This window comes from Panthera leo, chromosome A2 (assembly GCF_018350215.1).
Source record: "Panthera leo isolate Ple1 chromosome A2, P.leo_Ple1_pat1.1, whole genome shotgun sequence".
Classification (NCBI taxonomy): Eukaryota; Metazoa; Chordata; class Mammalia; order Carnivora; family Felidae; genus Panthera; species Panthera leo.
In genome coordinates this window covers 14,100,160-14,119,127 of record NC_056680.1, presented here as the reverse complement: position 1 = coordinate 14,119,127, position 18,968 = coordinate 14,100,160, and the positions used below count along the sequence as shown (strand labels likewise).

General features: G+C 50.4%; 1 protein-coding gene and 1 long non-coding RNA gene across 6 annotated transcripts; one reads left to right on the top strand and one right to left on the bottom strand.

Moving 5' to 3' along the window:
- Positions 1 to 314: 314 nt before the first annotated feature.
- On the top strand, positions 315 to 17,024 carry TMEM161A (transmembrane protein 161A). Of its 3 annotated transcripts, none has more exons than XM_042928988.1 (12): positions 315 to 362; positions 3,526 to 3,629; positions 4,321 to 4,401; positions 4,769 to 4,866; positions 5,059 to 5,140; positions 6,153 to 6,304; positions 15,086 to 15,146; positions 15,246 to 15,389; positions 15,492 to 15,605; positions 15,753 to 15,927; positions 16,067 to 16,163; positions 16,452 to 17,024. In XM_042928988.1, exons 1-12 carry the CDS (start codon positions 360 to 362, stop codon positions 16,703 to 16,705), a joined length of 1,365 nt encoding a protein of 454 aa, XP_042784922.1. In that variant the 5' UTR covers positions 315 to 359; the 3' UTR covers positions 16,706 to 17,024. The 3 variants fall into 3 exon arrangements, with proteins under 3 accessions (XP_042784922.1, XP_042784920.1, XP_042784921.1); XM_042928986.1 differs by having other exon boundaries at positions 4,984 to 5,140; XM_042928987.1 differs by lacking the exon at positions 315 to 362 and adding an exon at positions 2,810 to 3,320 and having other exon boundaries at positions 4,984 to 5,140.
- On the bottom strand, positions 5,293 to 15,498 carry LOC122214217. 3 transcript variants are annotated; one of them, XR_006199794.1, is made up of 6 exons: positions 15,318 to 15,498; positions 7,805 to 7,969; positions 7,433 to 7,490; positions 7,030 to 7,112; positions 5,628 to 5,784; positions 5,293 to 5,413 (listed from the first exon to the last, which is right to left on the bottom strand). It is a non-coding gene; the product is annotated as an uncharacterized LOC122214217 (long non-coding RNA). The 3 variants fall into 3 exon arrangements; XR_006199793.1 differs by having other exon boundaries at positions 5,293 to 5,784; XR_006199795.1 differs by having other exon boundaries at positions 5,293 to 5,784; positions 7,433 to 7,487.
- Positions 17,025 to 18,968: the final 1,944 nt, after the last annotated feature.

Here is an 18,968-nt window from a genome sequence, read left to right as displayed (position 1 = left end):
GGAGTTCCACGCTCAGAACTCTCCAGCGGGAGGCAGTGCGTGGATAAATTAATGTATTTGCCTCCGACCTGAGAGATAGGTCCAGACGCTAGAAGACTGAATCTCAGAGAGGACAGCCACCACACAAGGTCCCAGAGACAGTCCTGACTCGACCGAGTCTGAGCTTACCGAGCGTCCTCAAACTACAACTTCCGGCATGCAACGCGAGCGACCCCCCTTTCCCTCTTGGTTTGCTCCAGCTCCAAGCCTGACGATTGGTCTTTCGGGCTGTTTGTCAGAACGGAGTCGGATCCTGATTGGTTGGATTCCCTCGAGGTGCTCAGAGCCGCAGGTCAGCGGACCGCGCTCCCGCGGGCGACATGGTGAGCCGGCTGCCCGCTGCATGGGGCGCCCTAAGGGGTGGGAGACCCTCTGACGGGGTCCAGGGAGACACCGAGAGGACGGGGATCTCTTTGTGGGGACTGGGAGCTCTGAGGGACTCTGGGTTGCGCTGAGGGCCTTGTGTCCCTCTCTGGGTTCAGAGTCTCGCTGCCAGACCTATGTGGGGGTTGAGAGTTCTGCCTATGGGACTGGAGGCCCCTCAGCGTTCGGGAATTCTGGAAGATCTCCGGGGACCCTCCAGGGGCCTGGAATCATGTGGAGGGTCGCAGCCCTGCGAAGGGGACTGGGGAGCCGAGAACGTACGGATCCTCGCTAGGGAGGTCTGGGGTCCTCCTGGAGCCCACGCTGGCGACGTGGGTCCTGCAGAAACATGGGGGCCGCTGCGTGTGTTGGGGTGTGTGGAAGGGCCAGGGAGAGCCCTGGGAGGAGGAGCCAAGTCGAAGGTATCTGGGTGGCCGCAGGGCGAGGCAGGGTCTCAGAGTTGGAGACAGCACAGTTGGAACCTTCAGGTCTCACGTGGCTCTGGGTCCAACCCTATTGACTTTATCCTTAAAATTTAGCCTGGCCACTTGTGGGTTAGGCTGATGCGGGGCGAGAGCGGGAACTCCCAACACTTAGGTGTTCAGACCGGCAGAAGGAGGGGCCCTGGAACATGACCCGAGCCTGCCTGGGAGAATCCCCAATCAGGGGGGTTTGGAGGTGCGCCTGAACGTGAAAAGTGGACGTGGTTCCAGGCCCAGGTGCAGGAAGTTGTGGGAGGTGAGCGGAGGGGTTCTCAGGAACAGGATGGAGGAAAGTCTCATTGGTGTTAGCAGGTAGTAGGATTCTTGTATTCTCGGATTGTAGATCCAGGGAAAGGCTTTGAGCAGGAGAGGGACATAGGCTGATGGGAGGCTCCAGATATCTTTGGAGATCAGCAGAGCCAAAACCCCAAGACCGGAGGCTGCTGGGGGGCGGGCCTTGAGAAACATCCCTGGATCGACCTCGGGAGCCTCAGGTGGAGGGATGCCTCCCTCTCCTTCCCTTCCCTTTCTCCTTCTTCCCTCCCTCTTACTCTCTCCTTCCTTCCGCTCGGCCTGTCCTAGGTGCTGGAACCGAAGTTAGAACAATGAGTCCCCTCCCTGGGAGGTATCAGAGGATGATGGGGTCTGCAGTGGAAAGCCCGGAGGTCTGGGAGGGCCTCTGAGACCTCAGTGCTTGGACGCTGGGAGGGCTGCTGAGAGAACCGGGCAGTTACAGGCAGTGAGGCAGGGTGTCTTGAGCTGGGCCCGCCAGGCCTTGCGGGCTGCGAAAAGGAGTTGGATGTTCACTGACATCCTGGGTCGCCCGGAAGAGCAGAGTGCTGTGTCCGCGGCAGTGATGCGCGGGTACTGGGGCCTCCCGAGATGATCCGCGAGCTCCACAGAGAGGTCCAGGCTAGAGGTGCTGCTCTGCTGGGTCGCTGCTCTGCTGGCACTCTGCTGGTGCCGCTCGTGCTGAGCGGTACGTGGTTAAAAGCCTAACAGGGGATTGAGTACCAAAGTAGAGGCCGCAGAGGGAAGAGAAAAGTCGGCAGGGGAGCCCCAGGATCTGAGGTCTGAGGAGGCGTGGATGGGAGGTTCTGGGCACAGGGAGGGGCGGAAGAGGATCCTAGGAGGAGGGGCGGGCCCTCCTCACTGGGCTTGGAAGGGAGCCTCCTGACCCTGACCGTGCACAGGGTCTTTTGTGACCGTTAGCCAGTCGGCCCTTGCAGGTTAGGGAGGGTGAGCAGTGAGAATAGGAGATTAGTGTGATTTAGAGACCTGACCTTATTACTGAGCAAATGTTTCTGGTTTCAGTTTACAAGTTACAGGCCTAGAGGGGTGCCTGGGTGGCTAAGTCAGTTTAGCAACCTACTCTTGATTTCAGCTCAGGTCATAATCCCAGGGTTATGGGATCGATCCCCGCCCTCCCCCAACTGGGGTCCACTAAGCGTGGAGCCTGCTTCAAATTCTCACTCTCCCTCTGCCCTTCTCCCCTGCTTGCACTCTCTCTCTGTCTCTCTCAAATTAAAAAATAAAATAAAATAAAAAAACAAGTTATAGGCATAGAGAAAATACCCTGTTAGTTATTTTAATGATGGATTTCTCAGCAGTCATTCTGAATTCCTGTGCTATCCCATCACACTAGAGCTTTTCCTATTAAAGTTAGCATGTTTTTGCCTGATTAATAGGTAATTTTAATAATTAATTTTAATATTACTTTAATGTTAAAATTAAAATTTAATATTATATTATAATAAAATCTAAAATATTAGTTTTAATATTAAAGTAATCTTTAGTTCACTTTTGTTGTTAATTATCATATGATAATACTAGCCGACAGCTCTCCTGAGCACATAATTTTATATAATTACATAATTACTGATACCAAATTGGTATTTACTGCATTCAAGCAGGAAAACCCAGCATCAGACTGATTACCAAAAGCGTTTCTTCTAAAACGTTTTACAGATTAATAGCTGAAAACGTGTTATGAATTGTTAGAGAGTTTGTTATGTAGAACTTGATGAGAAATTCCTAATTGAAAAAGTCATCCCACTCAAATGTATAGTCTTTGTCCTGAAACTGGTAGTGGCCAGGAAATAGGCTTTCCAAAGAGGTTGATTACAAAGGGAGGGAGAAGGAGAGGGCGATGGAATCATCAGGATAATTTAAGGTGGGAAAGACGGGGACAGGACTGCCACGGTGAACTGGGATGTGTGGGAGACGAACCTCTTTCCTGGCTGTGCCAGGCTCGCTGTAGGTCCGGAAGGTGGTCTTCACAGCACATGAAACAAAATAGGCAGCATCCCATTTCCAGATGCGGAAACCGAGGCCTCAGGGAGACGAATACCTGAAAAACCCACAGCAGAGGCCAGAAGGGAACCCCAGTCTCTACTCAAGCGTGTGCTCTCCACCACCTTACAGGCCAGCTAGGTGGTGGGTTAGGGAGTGGGGGGATCCACACACAGCAGGAGCTCCCAGGGTTGAGTCTGAGCCCACTGCAGGCCCTCCAAGATGCAGCTGGAGTCTGGGGGGCGCACCCTCCCCAACCTGGCCCCAGTCTCTATAAATAGCCTGAGTTCTGAGGGAGTGAGCTTGTGACCTTCTGGCAGGCACTGCCCTTCATGTCCCCTCCCCCCAGGCGGTCCTGGGAGTGCAGCTGGTGGTGACCCTGCTCACCGCCACCCTCATGCATAGGCTGGCACCGCACTGCTCCTTCGCACGCTGGCTGCTCTGCAATGGCAGGTGAGCCACAGCCCCGCCCCGCCCAGGTGGTGGGAGGAGCCCCACCGGGCCCCGCCCCCTGTGCCCCGCCTCCACCCGCCTCACGTTCTGCAGTGTTTCTGGTTTTTTTTAAAACAACAGTCTTGAGTTGTGCTTGACGTACAATAAACTGCAAATGTCTGAAGCACACAGTTGGGTCCATTTTGACAGATGTCCACACCCATGAGACCACATCTCCACACGTGGAAGAGTAGCTGCTTCCCCCCACTCCTGCCTTGCCGCAGTCCAACCCCTTCTTCCACACTGCTCTCGCTGGAGATCTGTTTCCTGCAATGCTTTTTGTCCCTGTTTGGATCTCGGACACTTTCTGAGATCGGGTGGAAACTGTGAACTTTTTCTCCCGGACAACGCACATGCCTTCTCTGCCAGAAGAGATAGTCAGCAGATTTCAGGGGTGTCCAGGACCCCCCCCCCATCCCCGCCACCCTGCCGTTTCCCCAGAGCTTCTCACTACACTCCCCCCCCCCCCCCCCCCCAGCAAACCTCCCAGCCCACGTCCCGGGCCTTCTCCTGACCTTGCATGGCCCCTGCCCATCCTGTCCCCATGTATTTTGGGTCCAGCTCTCCTCCTGACTCCAGTCCCGGGTTTGAGGATTCACTGCCTTGATCCCTCTGTGCCCGAGTTTTCCTGACTTCCCGTCTTTGCTCTCAGTCTCTTCCGATACAAGCACCCTTCTGAGGAAGAGCTTCGGGCCCTGGAGGGAAAGCCTAAGCCCAGAGGCAGGAAGGAGCGGTGAGTGAGCCCCCCCCAGCCTTAGGTGAGCGGCTCTCCTTCCAGGTGCAGCTCTGGGCATCGAGGAGAGTAGGGGACACCCCAGGCTGAGAAGCTATCACTGTCATCCATCTGGGTGTCTAATGCTTATTGGAAGTTTGCTCTGGACCAGCCCTGTGAGCAGGGGGCGGGTGGTGTCCTCGCCCTGGTGTGTAGGAGACAGGAGGCCTGGGGGGAAGGTAACTCCCAAGCCAGCTCCTCCTGTGCTCTGAGCCTGGCACCGGGCAGCCTCCCGGGATGGTGTGGGGTGGGCCGCCATGGCTGACCGGGGAGGAGAGAGCAGAGGATCCTGCTTTGATTCTCCCCCTTTATGGCTCCCCCCACCCAGGTGGGCCAATGGCTATAGTGAAGAGAAGCCCTTGTCTGTGCCCCGAGACGCCCCTTTCCAGCTGGAGACCTGCCCCCTCACAGCGGTTGATGCCCTTGGTAACAGTCCAGCTGAGTCCCCAACTCCCCAACCTGAGCCCACACCCTGGCGGGATTGGTGAGGGGAGCGTCCCGCGCTGGCGCTGGGCGGAGGGCTGAGCTGCGCGCTCCCCGCAGTCCTGCGCTTCTTCCTGGAGTACCAGTGGTTCGTGGACTTCGCCGTGTACTCGGGTGGCGTGTATGTCTTCACAGAGGCCTACTACTATGCGCTGGGCCCGGCCAAGGAGACCAACATCGCCGTGTTCTGGTGCTTGCTCACCGTCGCCTTCTCCATGTATCCTTCCTCAGGCGCCCCAGTCGCTCAGGGAGGAGGGAGGCAGGTGGGAGCTGGACTTGAGCTTTCCTTCCCGCCCCCCCCCCCCCCCCCCCCCGTTTCCCCCTGCCCCCAATTGGTCTGTCATGGGCCGCCCTGCCACAAAACTTCCCAGGACTGGGTCGTATAAAGCAGTCATTATTTTATTCGCTCTCCTCCTGGGCTGGGCTCAGCTGGGCCGCCTCATCGCTGCGCCAAAGGGGTCCCACCTTCCGGCAGGCTAAGCCAAGCTTCCTGGGGGTAGCAGAAACACCAGCGAGGGAGAAGGGGTGCGGGGAGAAGGGGTGCCGCAGGCCTCCTGAGCCCCCACCCCCATCCCTGTCCCTTGTCTTGGCCAAAGCAACTCACCAGAGCAGACGCAGGGGCAGGAAAAGAGATGCCCCTCTGCTATGTTGTTTTGTTTTTTGTTTTGTTTTTTAATGAAAGTGCCCAGAGAACAGAGGCAAACCTGTGACACCGAGGGCCCAAGTCTGACAAAATGCCCTTGTGGAATGGGCATGTGAAGAAGAGAAGTCCATCTTGAAGCCCACACTGGTTCTGGAAAGCCCCATGGGTCTCTTTCAGAGCAGATTGGAGATACAGCCCTTGGATCTCTGATCTCTTGGCTTCTCAGAGGAAAGGGAAAATTCACCTGCTGTGAATGCAGCCGGGAGGCCAGACCTCCTAAAGAGACAGACTTGCTGGCCATTTTAGTCAGAAATGGCCACAGGTAGTGTGATGAGGCCAAGCTGGAGGCCCAGGCCTGCCCTCCACCCATACACCCCAACCCAGCTGACACAGGCATGAGCAGCACCGGACCTTGTGTCCTGGGCTTGTCCAGCAGCTTACTTACTCTCCTCCTCGGTCACTGCCCTGCCCCCCGAGACTCCAAACCCCAGCTGTGGTGTTCGGGTTCTAGAGCTGGGGGATCACCGGCTGGGAGTGGGGGAGGGGGCACTAGAGCTGCTCACGGCTTCCTTAGCCCTGCCCCCAGCAAGATGTTCCTGACAGTGACCCGGTTGTATTTCAGCGCAGAGGAGGGGGGTGAGCGCTCTGTCTGCCTCACCTTTGCCTTCCTCTTCCTGCTCCTGGCCATGCTGGTGCAGGTGGTGCGGGAGGAGACGCTCGAGCTGGGCCTGGAGCCAGGTACGTGCAGGCTTTGGGGCAGGGGGTCCCCACGCCCATCACTCCCTCCCGGAAGTTGGTGAGGGTGGGGTTTAAGCAGCACGGAACAGGTGAAGGAGGGGACTTCTTGGGCCTGAGTGTCTCTATGGATGCTGGCTACCCTGGGCACCCCCCAGGCTTTGGGGGCAAGAGGATATCCTGTCTCACTGTCTCTGATGGGTGCCTGCAGCTGGGCACTTCTCCACAGGGCACTTCTGTTCCCCTCATCTGTCCTCTCCCTGGCAGCCATTGCGATTTAATATCTACCTAGTCGAATTTAATCTGGTGAAGGAAATGGGTAAATGGCACGAAATTCATAAAGTGCAAGAGGATACGTATCGAGGAAAAATCACCCACACTGACTCTCCTTCCGAGAGGAAACCTGGGGGGCCACTTTCCTTTGCTCCCATGAAGTGGTAGAGTTTATGGCTCTTCCACCACTGTTTCCCCTTAAAAACATCAATTTGGAGTTTGTCCCTTGATGCTACATACGGTGTGTTTTTTTTGGTAGTACCCACATAGTATTTCATTTAGTGGATGTCCCATGATTATTTAACCAGTCTGCTACTTACAGACATCTAACTCTCTCACTATTAAACAATGTTATACAACATTGCGTTATAAAACAGTGTTATATGGGAATAGCCTTACACATGTGGCCCTGTGCGAGAAAGTGCATTCGTAATTTTGATAATGTTGCAACTTACCACTTAGGAAAAGATGAATGAAGTTCCTGTTTCCTTAAATTCTCTCCGATGTGTTTCCTCAGACTTTTTTTGTCTTGGGTAACCTGATGGATGAAAATATAAGCGAGGTTGAGTACCTTTTCATATGTTGAAGAGTCATTTCTATCTTCCTTCCAGAAAAGTTCTGTTCTTTTGCCCAGTTTTCTACTGGGTTGTTGGCTCTTTTATTGATTTGTAGGAGCTCTTTGTATATTAAAGACAGTAGCCTTTGTGTGTGATAGTAGCTGCAAATATTTTTTCTTAGTTGCTCATTTTTCTTTTGACTTACTCTTTGGATGATCTTTCAAAAATATAATTTGGATCACATCACCTCTCTGCCTAATACCAGACTCTAGTGTCTTTGGATAAAGATCAAAATACTCACCATGGTCCACGCACCTCTCTGCCTGCTCCTTGAGCTTCATCTTCACCAATTCTCCCTGCTTTTTGATTTTTAAAATTATATAATGTTTTATATATATAAACACGCACACATTGATGAATATGTATATGTAAATTACAAAGCAAAAGAACAATGTAATGAGCTCACCCCTCAAATGAATACTAGAACACTCCCAACGTTCCTGCGTGATTCTGGTGCTGCTTCCCAATCCCACCAACCTTCCTCCCCTACTCACAGCCCCAACCAGTCTCTCAAACTTTGTGTTTATCATTCCTTTGCCTTAAAAAACAAACAAAAAAAGTTTCATCACTCATGCTTCTGTCCCTGAAGAATTCATCATACAGTTTTGCTCACCGTCTCGGATGGTGTCCGCCAGTGTGCAGTCTGCCCGCTGGTACTTTTCTGTCTTCGGTGGTATTGTTTGCAAAACTAGGCCACGTTGGTCTGGGTGGCTTTAGTTCGTCTCTTCTCACGGATGAATGATGTTCTCTCATGAGACCACTTATCTTTTTCTTTCTCCTGTTGATGGACATTTAGGTGGTTTCCAGATTTTAGCTTTTCACAGTCGCTGCGGGGAATATTCTTTTAAAAAAATTTTTTTTAGCATTTTTAAAAATTTTATTTGGGGGGCAGAGAGAGAGAGAGAGAGAGCGAGCAGGGGAGGGGCAGAGAGAGATGGAGACACAGAATCTGAAGTAGGCTCCAGGCTCTAGGCTGTCAGCACAGAGCCTAACGCGGGGCTTGAACTCCCACTCTGCGAGATCATGACCTGAGCCGAAGTCAGACGCCCAACTGACTGAGCCACCCAGGCACCCCTAAAAGTTACCCTTTTAACCATTTTTTTTTTATTAAAAAAAAAATTTTTTTTAATGTTTATTTATTTTTGAGACAGAGAGAGACAGAGCATGAACAGGGGAGGGGCAGAGAGAGAGGGAGACACAGAATCTGAAACAGGCTCCAGGCTCTGAGCTGTCAGCACAGAGCCCGATGCGGGGCCCGAACCCACGGACCGTGAGATCATGACCTGAGTCGAAGTTGGACGCTCAACCGACCAAGCCACCCAGGCGCGCCCCTTTTAACCATTTTTAAGCATACACTTCAGTGGCCTTAAGTACATTCACATTATTGTGCGAACATCATCACCATCCATTTCCTGCCTTTTCGCCTTGCGAATCTGAAACTCTGTCCCCATTAAACACTGACTCTCCATCCCCCAGCCCCAGCCCTGGGCTCCTTCCATCCTACTTTCTGTCTCTATGAATCTGACCACTCTTGGTGCTTTATATGAGGGGGATCATGCAGCATCTGTCTTTTAGTGGCTGGCTTATTTCACTCAGTGTAATGTCCTTAAAGTTCATCCATGTTGTAACCAATGTCCAAATCTCCCTCCTTTTTAAGGCTCAATAATATTCCATCGCATGAATATACCCCATTTTGCTCATCCATTCAGGTATCGATGGACATTTATGTTGCCTTATGTTTTAGCTATTGTGAACCGTGTTGCTCTGAACATGGGTGTACAACCATCTCTTCAAAACCCTGGGTTTTCTTCTTTTTTAAAAAATTATTTTTGTTTTTTCTAAATTTACATCCAAGTTAGCATATAGTGCAACAACGATTTCATGAGTAGATTCCTTAATGCCCCTTCCCCATTTAGCCCCTCCCCCCTCCCACAACCCCTCCCGTAACCCTCTGTTTGTTCTCCATATTTAAGAGTCCCTTCTGTTTTGTCCCCCTCCCTGTTTTTATATTATTTTTTCTTCCCTTCCCTCGTGTTCATCTGTTCTGTGTCTTAAAGTCCTCATATGAGTGAAGTCATACGATATTTGTCTTTCTCTGACTGACTGATTTCGCCTAGCATAATACCCTCCGGTTCCATCCACATAGTTGCAAATGGCAAGATTTCATTCTTTTTGGTTGCCGAGTAATACTCCATTGTATATAGATACCACATCTTCTTTATCCATTCAGCCATCGATGGACATTTGGTTCTTTCCATACTTTGGCTGTTGTTGATAGTGCTGCTATAAACACTGGGGTGTATGTGCCCCTTTGAAACAGCATACCCGTATCCCTTGGATAAATGCCTAGTAGTGCAATTGCTGGGTTGTAGGGTAGTTCTATTTTTAATTTTTTGAAGATCCTCCATACTCTTTTCCAGAGTGGCCACACCAGTTTGCGTTTCTACCAGCAGTGCAAAAGAGATCCTCTTTCTCCGCATCCTCGCCAACATCTGTTGTTGCCTGAGTTGTTAGCTATTCTGACAGGTATAAGGTGGTATCTCATTGTGGTTTTGATTTGTCTTTCCCTGATGATGAGTGAGGTTGAGCATCTTTTCATGTGTCGGTTGGCCATCTGGATGTCTTCTTTGGAGAAGTTCTCTTCATGTCTTTTGCCCATTTCTTCACTGGATTATTTGTTTTTTGGGTGATTTGTCTGATAAGTTCTTTATGGATTTTGGATACTAACCCCTTATCTGATATGTTGTTTGCAAATATCTTCTCCCATTCTGTCAGTTGCCTTTTAGTTTTGCTGATTGTTTCCTTCGCTGTGCAGAAGCTTTTTATTTTGATGAGGTCCCAATAGTTCATTTTTGCTTTTGTTTCCCTTGCCTCCGGAGATGTGTTGAGTAAGAAGTTGCTGCGGCCAAGATCAAAGAGGTTTTTGCCTGCTTTCTCCTCGAGGATGTTGATGGCTTCCTGTCTTACATTGAGGTCTTTCATCCATTTTGAGTTTATTTTTGTGTCTGGTGTAAGAAAGTGGTCCAGGTTCATTGTTCTGCATGTCGCTGTCCAATTCTCCCAGCACCACTTGCTGAGGAGACTGTCTTTTTCCATTGGCTGTTCTTTTCTGCTTTGTCAAAGATTAGTTGGCCATACGTTTGTGGGTCCATTTCTGGGTTCTCTATTCTGTTCCATTGATCTTAGTGTCTGGTTTTGTGCCACCCTGGGTATAGACCAGAGGTGGAATTGCTGGATTATATGGTAATTCTGTTAATTTTTTTAAGTTTATTTTATTTATTTTGAGAGAGCAAGAGTGCAAGCAGTGGAGGGGCAGAGAGGGAGAGAGCGAATCCTGTTGTGGGGCTCAATCTCACGAACCGTGAGATCATGACCTGAGCCAAGATCGAGTCGGATGCTTAACCAACTAAACCACCCAGGCACCCCACAAAGAGTTTATTTTTAAGTTATCTCTACATCCAACATGAGACTTGAACTCACAAGCTTGAGATCAAGAGTTGTACTCTCTACCAACTGAGCCAGCCAGGCACCACCCCGCCCCCCGCTTTGCCTTTTGTTTGAACCTATTTTTTTGGTGATCAGTTTTCAGAGTTCTCTCTCTCTATTCTATATTCGGGATATGAATCCCTTATCATATGTATGATTTGCAAATATTTTCTCCAGTGATGTGGGTTGCTTTTTCACTCAATTGATTGTGTGTGTGTGTGTGTGTGTGTGTGTTTATCTATCCATTTTGAGAGAGAGAGAGAGAGAGAGCATGGGAAAGGCAGAGAGAGAGGGAGAAAGAGAATCCCAAGCAGGCTGCACACCGTCAGTGTGGAGCCCGACCCACGGCTCAAACCCATGAACTCTGAGATTATGACCTGAGCCGAAATCAAGAGTTGACGCTTAACTGACTGAGGCACCCAGGCACCCCAGTCGTATCTTTTGATGTACAAAAATGTTTAATTCTCATGAGTCCAAATTATCTACTTTTTTTTTGTTGTGTGTACCTTTGGTATCATATCCAAGACATCATTGTCAAATCCAATGTTATGAAGCTTTTCTTGGGCTTTATATCTTTATTTTTTTTTTCTTGTTGGTTTTCAGAGTTTCTTTATATATTCTGGAAACTAAACCTTCGTTACATGTATTGCACATACTTCCTCCTATCAAATCTGACACACCATTATTTCATGAACTGCAGAAAGAAGATAAAAAACACTGTTACTTAAAGTATTATATGCCATCAATGGTCCTATGTATCCCGATTTTAAAGAAGTTAAAATGTGGGTGTGAGCGGGGGAGAACTGTATCCTCTAATTTGTGGTGCAGCTTTTCACTTTCTTTGTGGTGTGTTTTCCTCTTGAAAAAAATTGTCCCCAAATGCTGTATTTTGAAAAATTTCAAACGTACAGAACAGTTCAAAGACTCCGCTAATGACACTCCATACGCCCTTGACCTAGCTTCCTTTGGCCATGTTTGCGTTATCTTTTCTCCACACACACACACACACACCACACTTTTTTGGGCTGAGCCATTGAATACAGCTGTAACCTTCACCTCTGGTGTCTTTTGATGGACAGCAAGCAATTCATTATTTTAGTTGATTTTTGTCTTGAAGAAATTTCCTTCCTTTCCCTACAATCAGAAAGACTTTTATATTTTCCAACACAATATTTCAAGTTTTGGGGGTGCCTGCGTAGCTCAGTCAGTTGAGCATCCTTCTCTTGATTTCGGCTCAGGTCGTGATCCCAGGGTCGTGGGATCGAGCCTTGGGTCGGGCTTTGAGCTAAGTGTGGAGCCTGATTAAGATATTTTCTCTCTCTCTCTCTCTCTCTCTCTCTCTCTCTCTCTCTCTCTCCAAGTGCCCCTCTCTCCCACTTGCACTTGTGCTCTCCCTCTCTCAAATACTATATACGTATATACTTCAAGTTTTACCTTTCACATAAACCCTTAAACTCCTGGTAGTTCACTACTATGTTATGAGATAGGGATCAAACTGAGTGTTTTCCATGGGATAACCTTGCTATACAATTGTATTTTTAGTGAATTGTGGGTTCTTGTGGTTTCCTTTCGTCTTGTCCAACTTTTCCCTTTTGTGTGGCTAGGACCTCTGGCTTTTGTATTATATAGCACTCCTCTGGTCGGCTTCTTTCTCTTGTTTCCAATTTCTTAGTTGGCTACTGACGTCATTAATTTTTAGCTTCTTCTGTTTCTAGCATTTATCACATATACGGCTGTAAATATTTTACTAAGTCCCACTTTAGTCCACCCCATAAGTTTTGACTTGTAATTTTCATCATCAGGCAGTTCTGGGTATTTTAAAGTTTCCATTGTGATTTCCTTTTTAACCTTTTTAAGAAACTTCGAACATGGAACTTTATTTTTTTAAGATTTTATGTTTTTTAAGTAATCTCTCCATCCAGCATGGGGCTCGAATTCACAACCTGGAACTCAAGAGTTGCAAGCTCCATGGACTGAGCTAGGAGGTGCCCGTTGAATGTGGAAATTTAAATTGTTAAAAAAAATTTTCTAGCTTAACTGCAGTATGCTTACGGAAGATGGTCTACCTGAAGTAAATCCTTTAAAATTTGTTAAGACTTGCATCATGGCCTTGAATATGATCAGTTTTAGTGACTTTTTTGAAGAACATTTATTCCCTGACTCTACCCAATAAATTCAAATCTCCTTCCTTCCTAACTTTTGGTCAGTCATTAAAGGGTTAATCTCCCTTGGAGATGGTGGAATCCTCAATTTCTCCAGATTATTCTGTCAGTGTTTTGTTTTGTTTTTTTACATTTTTTTTTTACATTTTTACATTTTTACAATTTTTTAAAACATTTATTCATTTTTTAAAGGCAGAGAGAGACAGAGTGTGAACGGGGGAGGGGCAGAGAGAGAGGGAGACACAGAATCCGAAGCAGGCTCCAGGCTCTGAGCTATCACCACAGAGCCCGATGCGGGGCTAGAACTCACAGACCATGAGATCATGACCTGAGCCGAAGTCGGCCACTTAACCGACTGAGCCACCCAGGCGCCCCTATCAGTGTTTTCTTTATATGTTTTGTGGCTAACTGACAAGGTGTTTACAAGTTTAGAATTGCTACATATTCCTGGTGAATCAACCATTTTATTAGGATGTATTCTGATTCTAATAATACATTCTGTCTTACTGTAGTTTGTGTGGCAAAAATGTAGCCTTTCCAGCTTTCTTTTCTTTAGTTGACATATAATTGACATATAACATTGTTAGTTTCAGGTATACAACATCAAGATTTAATATTTGTATACATTACAAAATGATCCCTAGGATTAATCTGGTTAACATTCATCACCATACAGTTATAACTTTTTTTGTTCTTGTGATGATCTACTCCCTTAGTAACTCTCAAATACACAATACCACCTTTCTTTTGATTAGTATTTGTCATGACTTTTTAACATCCCTTTTCTTTCAACCTTACAGGAACCTTATGTCGAGGTATGTCTCCTTTAAAAAACATAGAGCTGCGGGGCGCCTGGGTGGCTCAGTCCATTAAGTGTCTGACTTCGGCTCAGGTCATGATCTCATGGCTTGTGAGTTAGAGCCCCCACATCGGGCGGGCTCTGTGCTGACAGCTCAGAGCCTGGAGCCTCTTCAGATTCTGTGTCTTTCTCTCTCTCTGCCCCTCCCCCACTCACACTCTGTCTCTCAAAAACAAATAAACATTACAAAAATTTTTTTTAAAAACATATAGCTGGGTATTTTCAATCAAGTCTGACAGTCTGTGTCATTTAACTTTAAAGTTTAACCTGCTTACATTTATTATGATTACTGACATATTTGACATCGTTTCTGCCATCTTGCCTTTTCACTTTCTATTTGTTCTTTTTCTGTGATTGCTGTCGACTTTGGCTGCCAATCTAATTGTCTTTCCTCTATAGGTGATCTGTCTTAAATCCCTGGCTGCTTTGCGATCTCTTTGTTTTTGGTATTCCAGTTTCACTACAGTGTCTAGGTATGGATTTCATTGTATTTATCCAGTTTGATATACTTTGTGTGTGTCATTCATTCTGCAGACTTTTCAGTCATTCTTTTCCAAGATCTCTCCTCCTCCATTCTCTCTTCACTTCTCTCTCTCGGCCTCCTTTTTGACTGATGCTGCAATTTCTATGCTCTTAATCTCCCTTCATATTTCCTACCTTTTTATCTTTCTGAGTTGGAATCTGAGTGATCTTTGGATCCAATTCATTCATTCCTCCTTTGGCTGATTTGAATATGCCATTTAACAACCTATCATTCCAATAATTGTATTTTCCCTTTGGGTGAGCTTAATTGGTTCCTTTGCAAATATACCTGGTCATCTGAGGTAGCCTCGTGTCACCTTTCTGTGACTCCAACTTTTATTTTCCTCCATCGTTTCACACATGATAACACCTACAAAATTTCTGTAGTCTGCAGGGTATAAACTTGTCTTTCCTTCTTTCTTTTTTCTTTTTTTCTTTCTGCTGACTCTCCTTTATCATGATTTATTCCCTGGTGTGTTTGATGATTTTGGTTGTGAGCTCATTTTTATTTGCTTTTACTCTGTGGAAAATCCAAGGGCCTGCACTGAGGATTCTTCCCAAAACTTTGGTTTTCTCCTATGGGAGTCCTTCATGCCCCTCTGGATTCCTGGTATAATCCAGGAAGCTCAGACTCAGTAGTCTACCCCACCCCCATCTCCCCTAGTCCAATCAAGGGTGTCTGCCTGGTACAGCTTCCTATTCGTTGAAAAAAAAAAAAAAAAAATCGCCCATATCCAGAGCACAAAGTAGTCCTTTTGCCTGGCACCGGGCCTGGCTCCCGCTGGTTCGTTCCTCTCTGGGGAGTAGAAGCACACTCTGAGGCTCCAGCGGTTATTAGACACTGCCCTCTCCTTGTCTTCCCTAGGCCTCGCCAGTATGACCCAGAACTTGGAGCCACTTCTGAAGACGCAGGGCTGGGACTGGGCGTGAGTCCTGGGAAGTGAGGTGGGGCAAGGGCAGGCTGTGACCTGCAGGTGGGGGTACTGACAGGCTTCAGAGCCTCCTGACCCTCCTCTTCTCCTCAGGCTCCCTCTGGCCAAGCTGGCTATCCGCATGGGGCTGGCATTCGTGGGATCCATGCTGGGGGCCTTCCTCACCTTTCCAGGCCTGCGGCTGGCCCAGACACACCTGGATGCGCTGACCATGTCGGAAGACCGGCCCATGCTGCAGTTATGCGGAGTGCCAGATGGGAGGGCGGCTGGGAATCTAAAGGAGGGGCTGGGGGGATGGTGGGTGCCCAGGACTCACTCCTCTGCGCCCTTGCCCCGTAGGTTCCTTCTGCAGATGAGCTTCCTGTCCCCTCTGATCATCCTGGGGCTCTGGACGAAGCCCATTGCACGGGACTTCCTGCACCAGGCACCTGCTGGGGAGATGACCTTCTCCCTGTGCGAATCTGGTGGGGTTGGGAGGGAGGGCAGCTGGGGGCCCCTCTGTGTACCCCAGTCTCTGAGCCTCAGGGAAGAGCCTTGGGTCCTGGGGGAAGATCCCGGGGCAGGGGCGGCCTCCCAACCCCCTCATTCCCCTCCCCACAGGCTGTCGGACTCAGCCTTCGACTCACTGCGCCTCTGGGTGCTGGTGGCGTTGTGCCTGCTAAGGCTGGCCGTGACCCGGCCCCACCTGCAGGCCTACCTGTGCCTGGCCAAGGCCCGCGTGGAGCAGCTGCGGCGGGAGGCCGGCCGCATAGAGGCCCGTGAGATCCAGAGGCGGGTACGGGCTCCCGAGGTTGGGAGGGAACACGGGGCTCCGGGCAGGATCCCGATCCCTGGGGCGTAGGGTCACCCCAAGCCCAGAAGGCTGCCCCCTGCCACCTGCCCCCGCCCCGTAGCCACTGTTACCTGCCCACTAGGTGGTGCGGGTCTACTGCTACGTGACAGTGGTGAGCCTGCAGTACCTGACGCCCCTCATCCTCACTTTCAACTGCACGCTGCTGCTCAAGACGCTGGGTGAGAAGGGGCCTGGGCGGGGCCGGGGCGGGGCCAGGGGCGGGGCGGGGAGGGCCGCCGCTGGTGTTAGAGCTGAGCTAGGTGGAGGAGGTGGAGCCGGAGACCCGACCTGGTGGTACGTGGGGGTAGGGTGGGGGTAGAGTGGGGGTGGAGCCCGGAGGGCCTGGAGACGCGGAGAGGGGAGGAGGGGCCCGAAGTCGGGGGAGGGGCCAGGAGTCAGAGTTTGGGATGGTGGCGATGGGTGCGGGTCCCAGCGGTCAAACCCCGCCTGTGCCTTCACCTTCACAGGCGGCTACTCCTGGGGCCTGGGCCCGGTTCCCATGCTGTCCCCTCCCCCGTCCTCAGCCCACGATCGCCTGGTGGGCCCCGAGGAGGATGAGGCCCAGCAGACGGCGGCCCGGATCGCAGGGGCCCTGGGCAGCCTGCTCACGCCCCTCTTCCTCCGCGGCGTCCTCACCTTCCTCATCTGGTGGACCGCCGCCTGCCAACTGCTCTCCAGCCTCTTCGGCCTGTACTTCCACCGGTACCTGGCGGGCTCCTAGCCGCCCGCAGAAGACGCTGCTGGGGCCCCGAGGTCCGGGCCGAGCTCGCGGTTCCCGGCCGCCTCCTCCGTGTGTGCCTCAGTGTCCTCAGGTGCAAGGCGGGCCTGGGAGTCCCCGCAGCGCCTGCTGTGCGGGTCCACTTCACCGCAGTGCCTGAGCTGTGGCCCCCTTGGATCCCAGGTTTCTGCCTCAAAACTGTTGCCCTGGGCCCAGTGGCAGAGGATCCCAGGGCCATTGTTCCCAGATGGCACGCCCCCCTCCCCCATTTGAGGCAGAAGTGGGGGTTCATTCTTCTGAATAAAAGAGCAGACTGTTTTTACAAAGAGGATTGGAGTGGTTTAGGAGGCGGCTCTCTGCATGTTGGTGTGGCTCAGGCCACCTGGGTACCTGTGGGGGCTTCTGGGGGATGAGCCTCCGTGCTGAGCGAAGGGCCACCCAGAGCAAAGGCCTGGGAGCAGGAAGTGAAGAGAGGAGGAAAGGTGGGGAGAAGAAACGCAAGTGTTGTAAAACTTCCGGTTCCAATGGGTCAGGAGGCGACAAGTCAGGGGAGAAGAGGAAGACAGGGGCTGGAGAAGGAAGAAAGGCAGTCAGGGCTGGGGTGGGCAAGAGGGAGGAGAGGGCGGAAGCGGCCGGGAGCGGGAGTGGATACAGAGGAAGAGAAGGGAGGGAAATGGAGGTGGCAAAGTTGTAGAGATCTTGCAGGAGGAACAGGGACATAAAAGATAATGGAAAACAAGGGAGGGGACAAAGGAAATCAGAGGACTGACCCAGAAGAATCTTCCAAAGAAACAGAGCTCTGGAAAGAGACATCCGAGCAGAGGAAGACGCTGATGGAGCCAGGCAATGGGAACTCCCCAGGACCGCACGGTTCCGGGTGCTGCGGGATGAGAACCCCATCCCTAGGCATGTGTCCGGGAAGTTCCAGAATGAAGTCCCAGCCAGGACAGAACAGGCCACACCTACTGGCCCAGGACTCTGAGATGATGGAGTGTGGTCTCCTCGTTCTGCTGGTCCCGCGCTATGGCCGACACCCCGGGAGCCCCCGAAACCGGTGCCCTGAGCCCACTGGCACAGACCCCCGGCGGTGGTGCCTCTGGCCACCTGGCCCTTCCCTTGCTCAGCCAGGGCTCTGCGTGCTCTCTGCTCTCAGAGCTCAACACCACGTGGTTTAGGGACACACAGGAAATTGAAAACACCTAAAGAAAAGCAAGAGAGTGACCGGCACGAGGCGCACATGGGCCAGCCAAGGCAGGAAGAACCCATGACGGTCACAGGCTCTCACTGCCGTGCGTTAAACCACAGTGGTCTTACAGACTCTTTTTGGGACACATTTCACAATTAAAAAAAAAAAAAAAAAAAGACTGAGAGAAACAAGGTGGAGCCACAGAGAAAAATAGGGAAGACAGAAGGGGGTGGTCAGGACCCTGTGTTTTCAGGAGGGGAAGTATTACCTTGTTAACTGCCATGTCAGTGGTAGTCACCGCACCTCAGGGCTTCTCACAGGAGGGATGATTCTGCCCCACAGGGTTACTGGTCAATGTCTGGAGGCATTATTTTCTGGAGACATTTTTGGTTGTCATGGTTGAGAGGGGACAGGGACACTGCTGCATCTGGTGGGCGGAGGCCAAGGGTGCTGCTCAACAACCTGAGGTGCCCAGGACGGCCCCACCCCGGAAGTCCGCAATGCCCCGGCCCAGCAGCCCTATGTTACAAGAAACGCAATGTGTCGTTTCTAAACCGGCTGAAGAAAAGAGGATTTAAAAGAAAAAGAAAAAAAGGGGCGCCTGGGTGGCTCAGTTGGTTAAGTATCCGACTTCGGCCCAGGTCATGATCTCATGGTTTGTGAGTTCAAGCCCCGCGTCGGGCTCTGTGCTGACAGCTCAGAGCCTGGAGCCTGCTTCAGATTCTGTGTCTCCCCCTCTCTCTGCCCCTCTCCAGCTCAAACACTCTCTCTCTCTCTGTCAAAAATAAATTAAAAAAAAAAATTAAAAAAATAAATAAAAATAAAAAAAGAAAAGAAAAAGAAAAAGGAAAACCCAATGGCAAGTCAAACTTTCAATGACTCCAGAGAAACGAGCAAAGGAGAAAAACAGCGGAAAGAAAAGGCACAAAGCAAACTAGAAGCAGGACCCAAGATGCACCTTGAAACCACTCCTGTCCGGGTCCCTGGGACCTCCACCTTGTCCAGTCCTCAGGCCTCCTCCTGGCCTTGCTGTCTCTTCCCCTGTCACCGCCTGGTCACCGCCCACGCCCTGGATGTCCT

Excerpts from the sequence above, each read along its gene's own strand:
- TMEM161A (XM_042928986.1), top strand. Across the intron at positions 5,141-6,152 it reads CTCACCGTCGCCTTCTCCAT|CAAGATGTTCCTGACAGTGA; the intron begins GTATCCTTCCTC and ends CCCTGCCCCCAG. Across the intron at positions 16,164-16,451 it reads GCTGCTGCTCAAGACGCTGG|GCGGCTACTCCTGGGGCCTG; the intron begins GTGAGAAGGGGC and ends TCACCTTCACAG.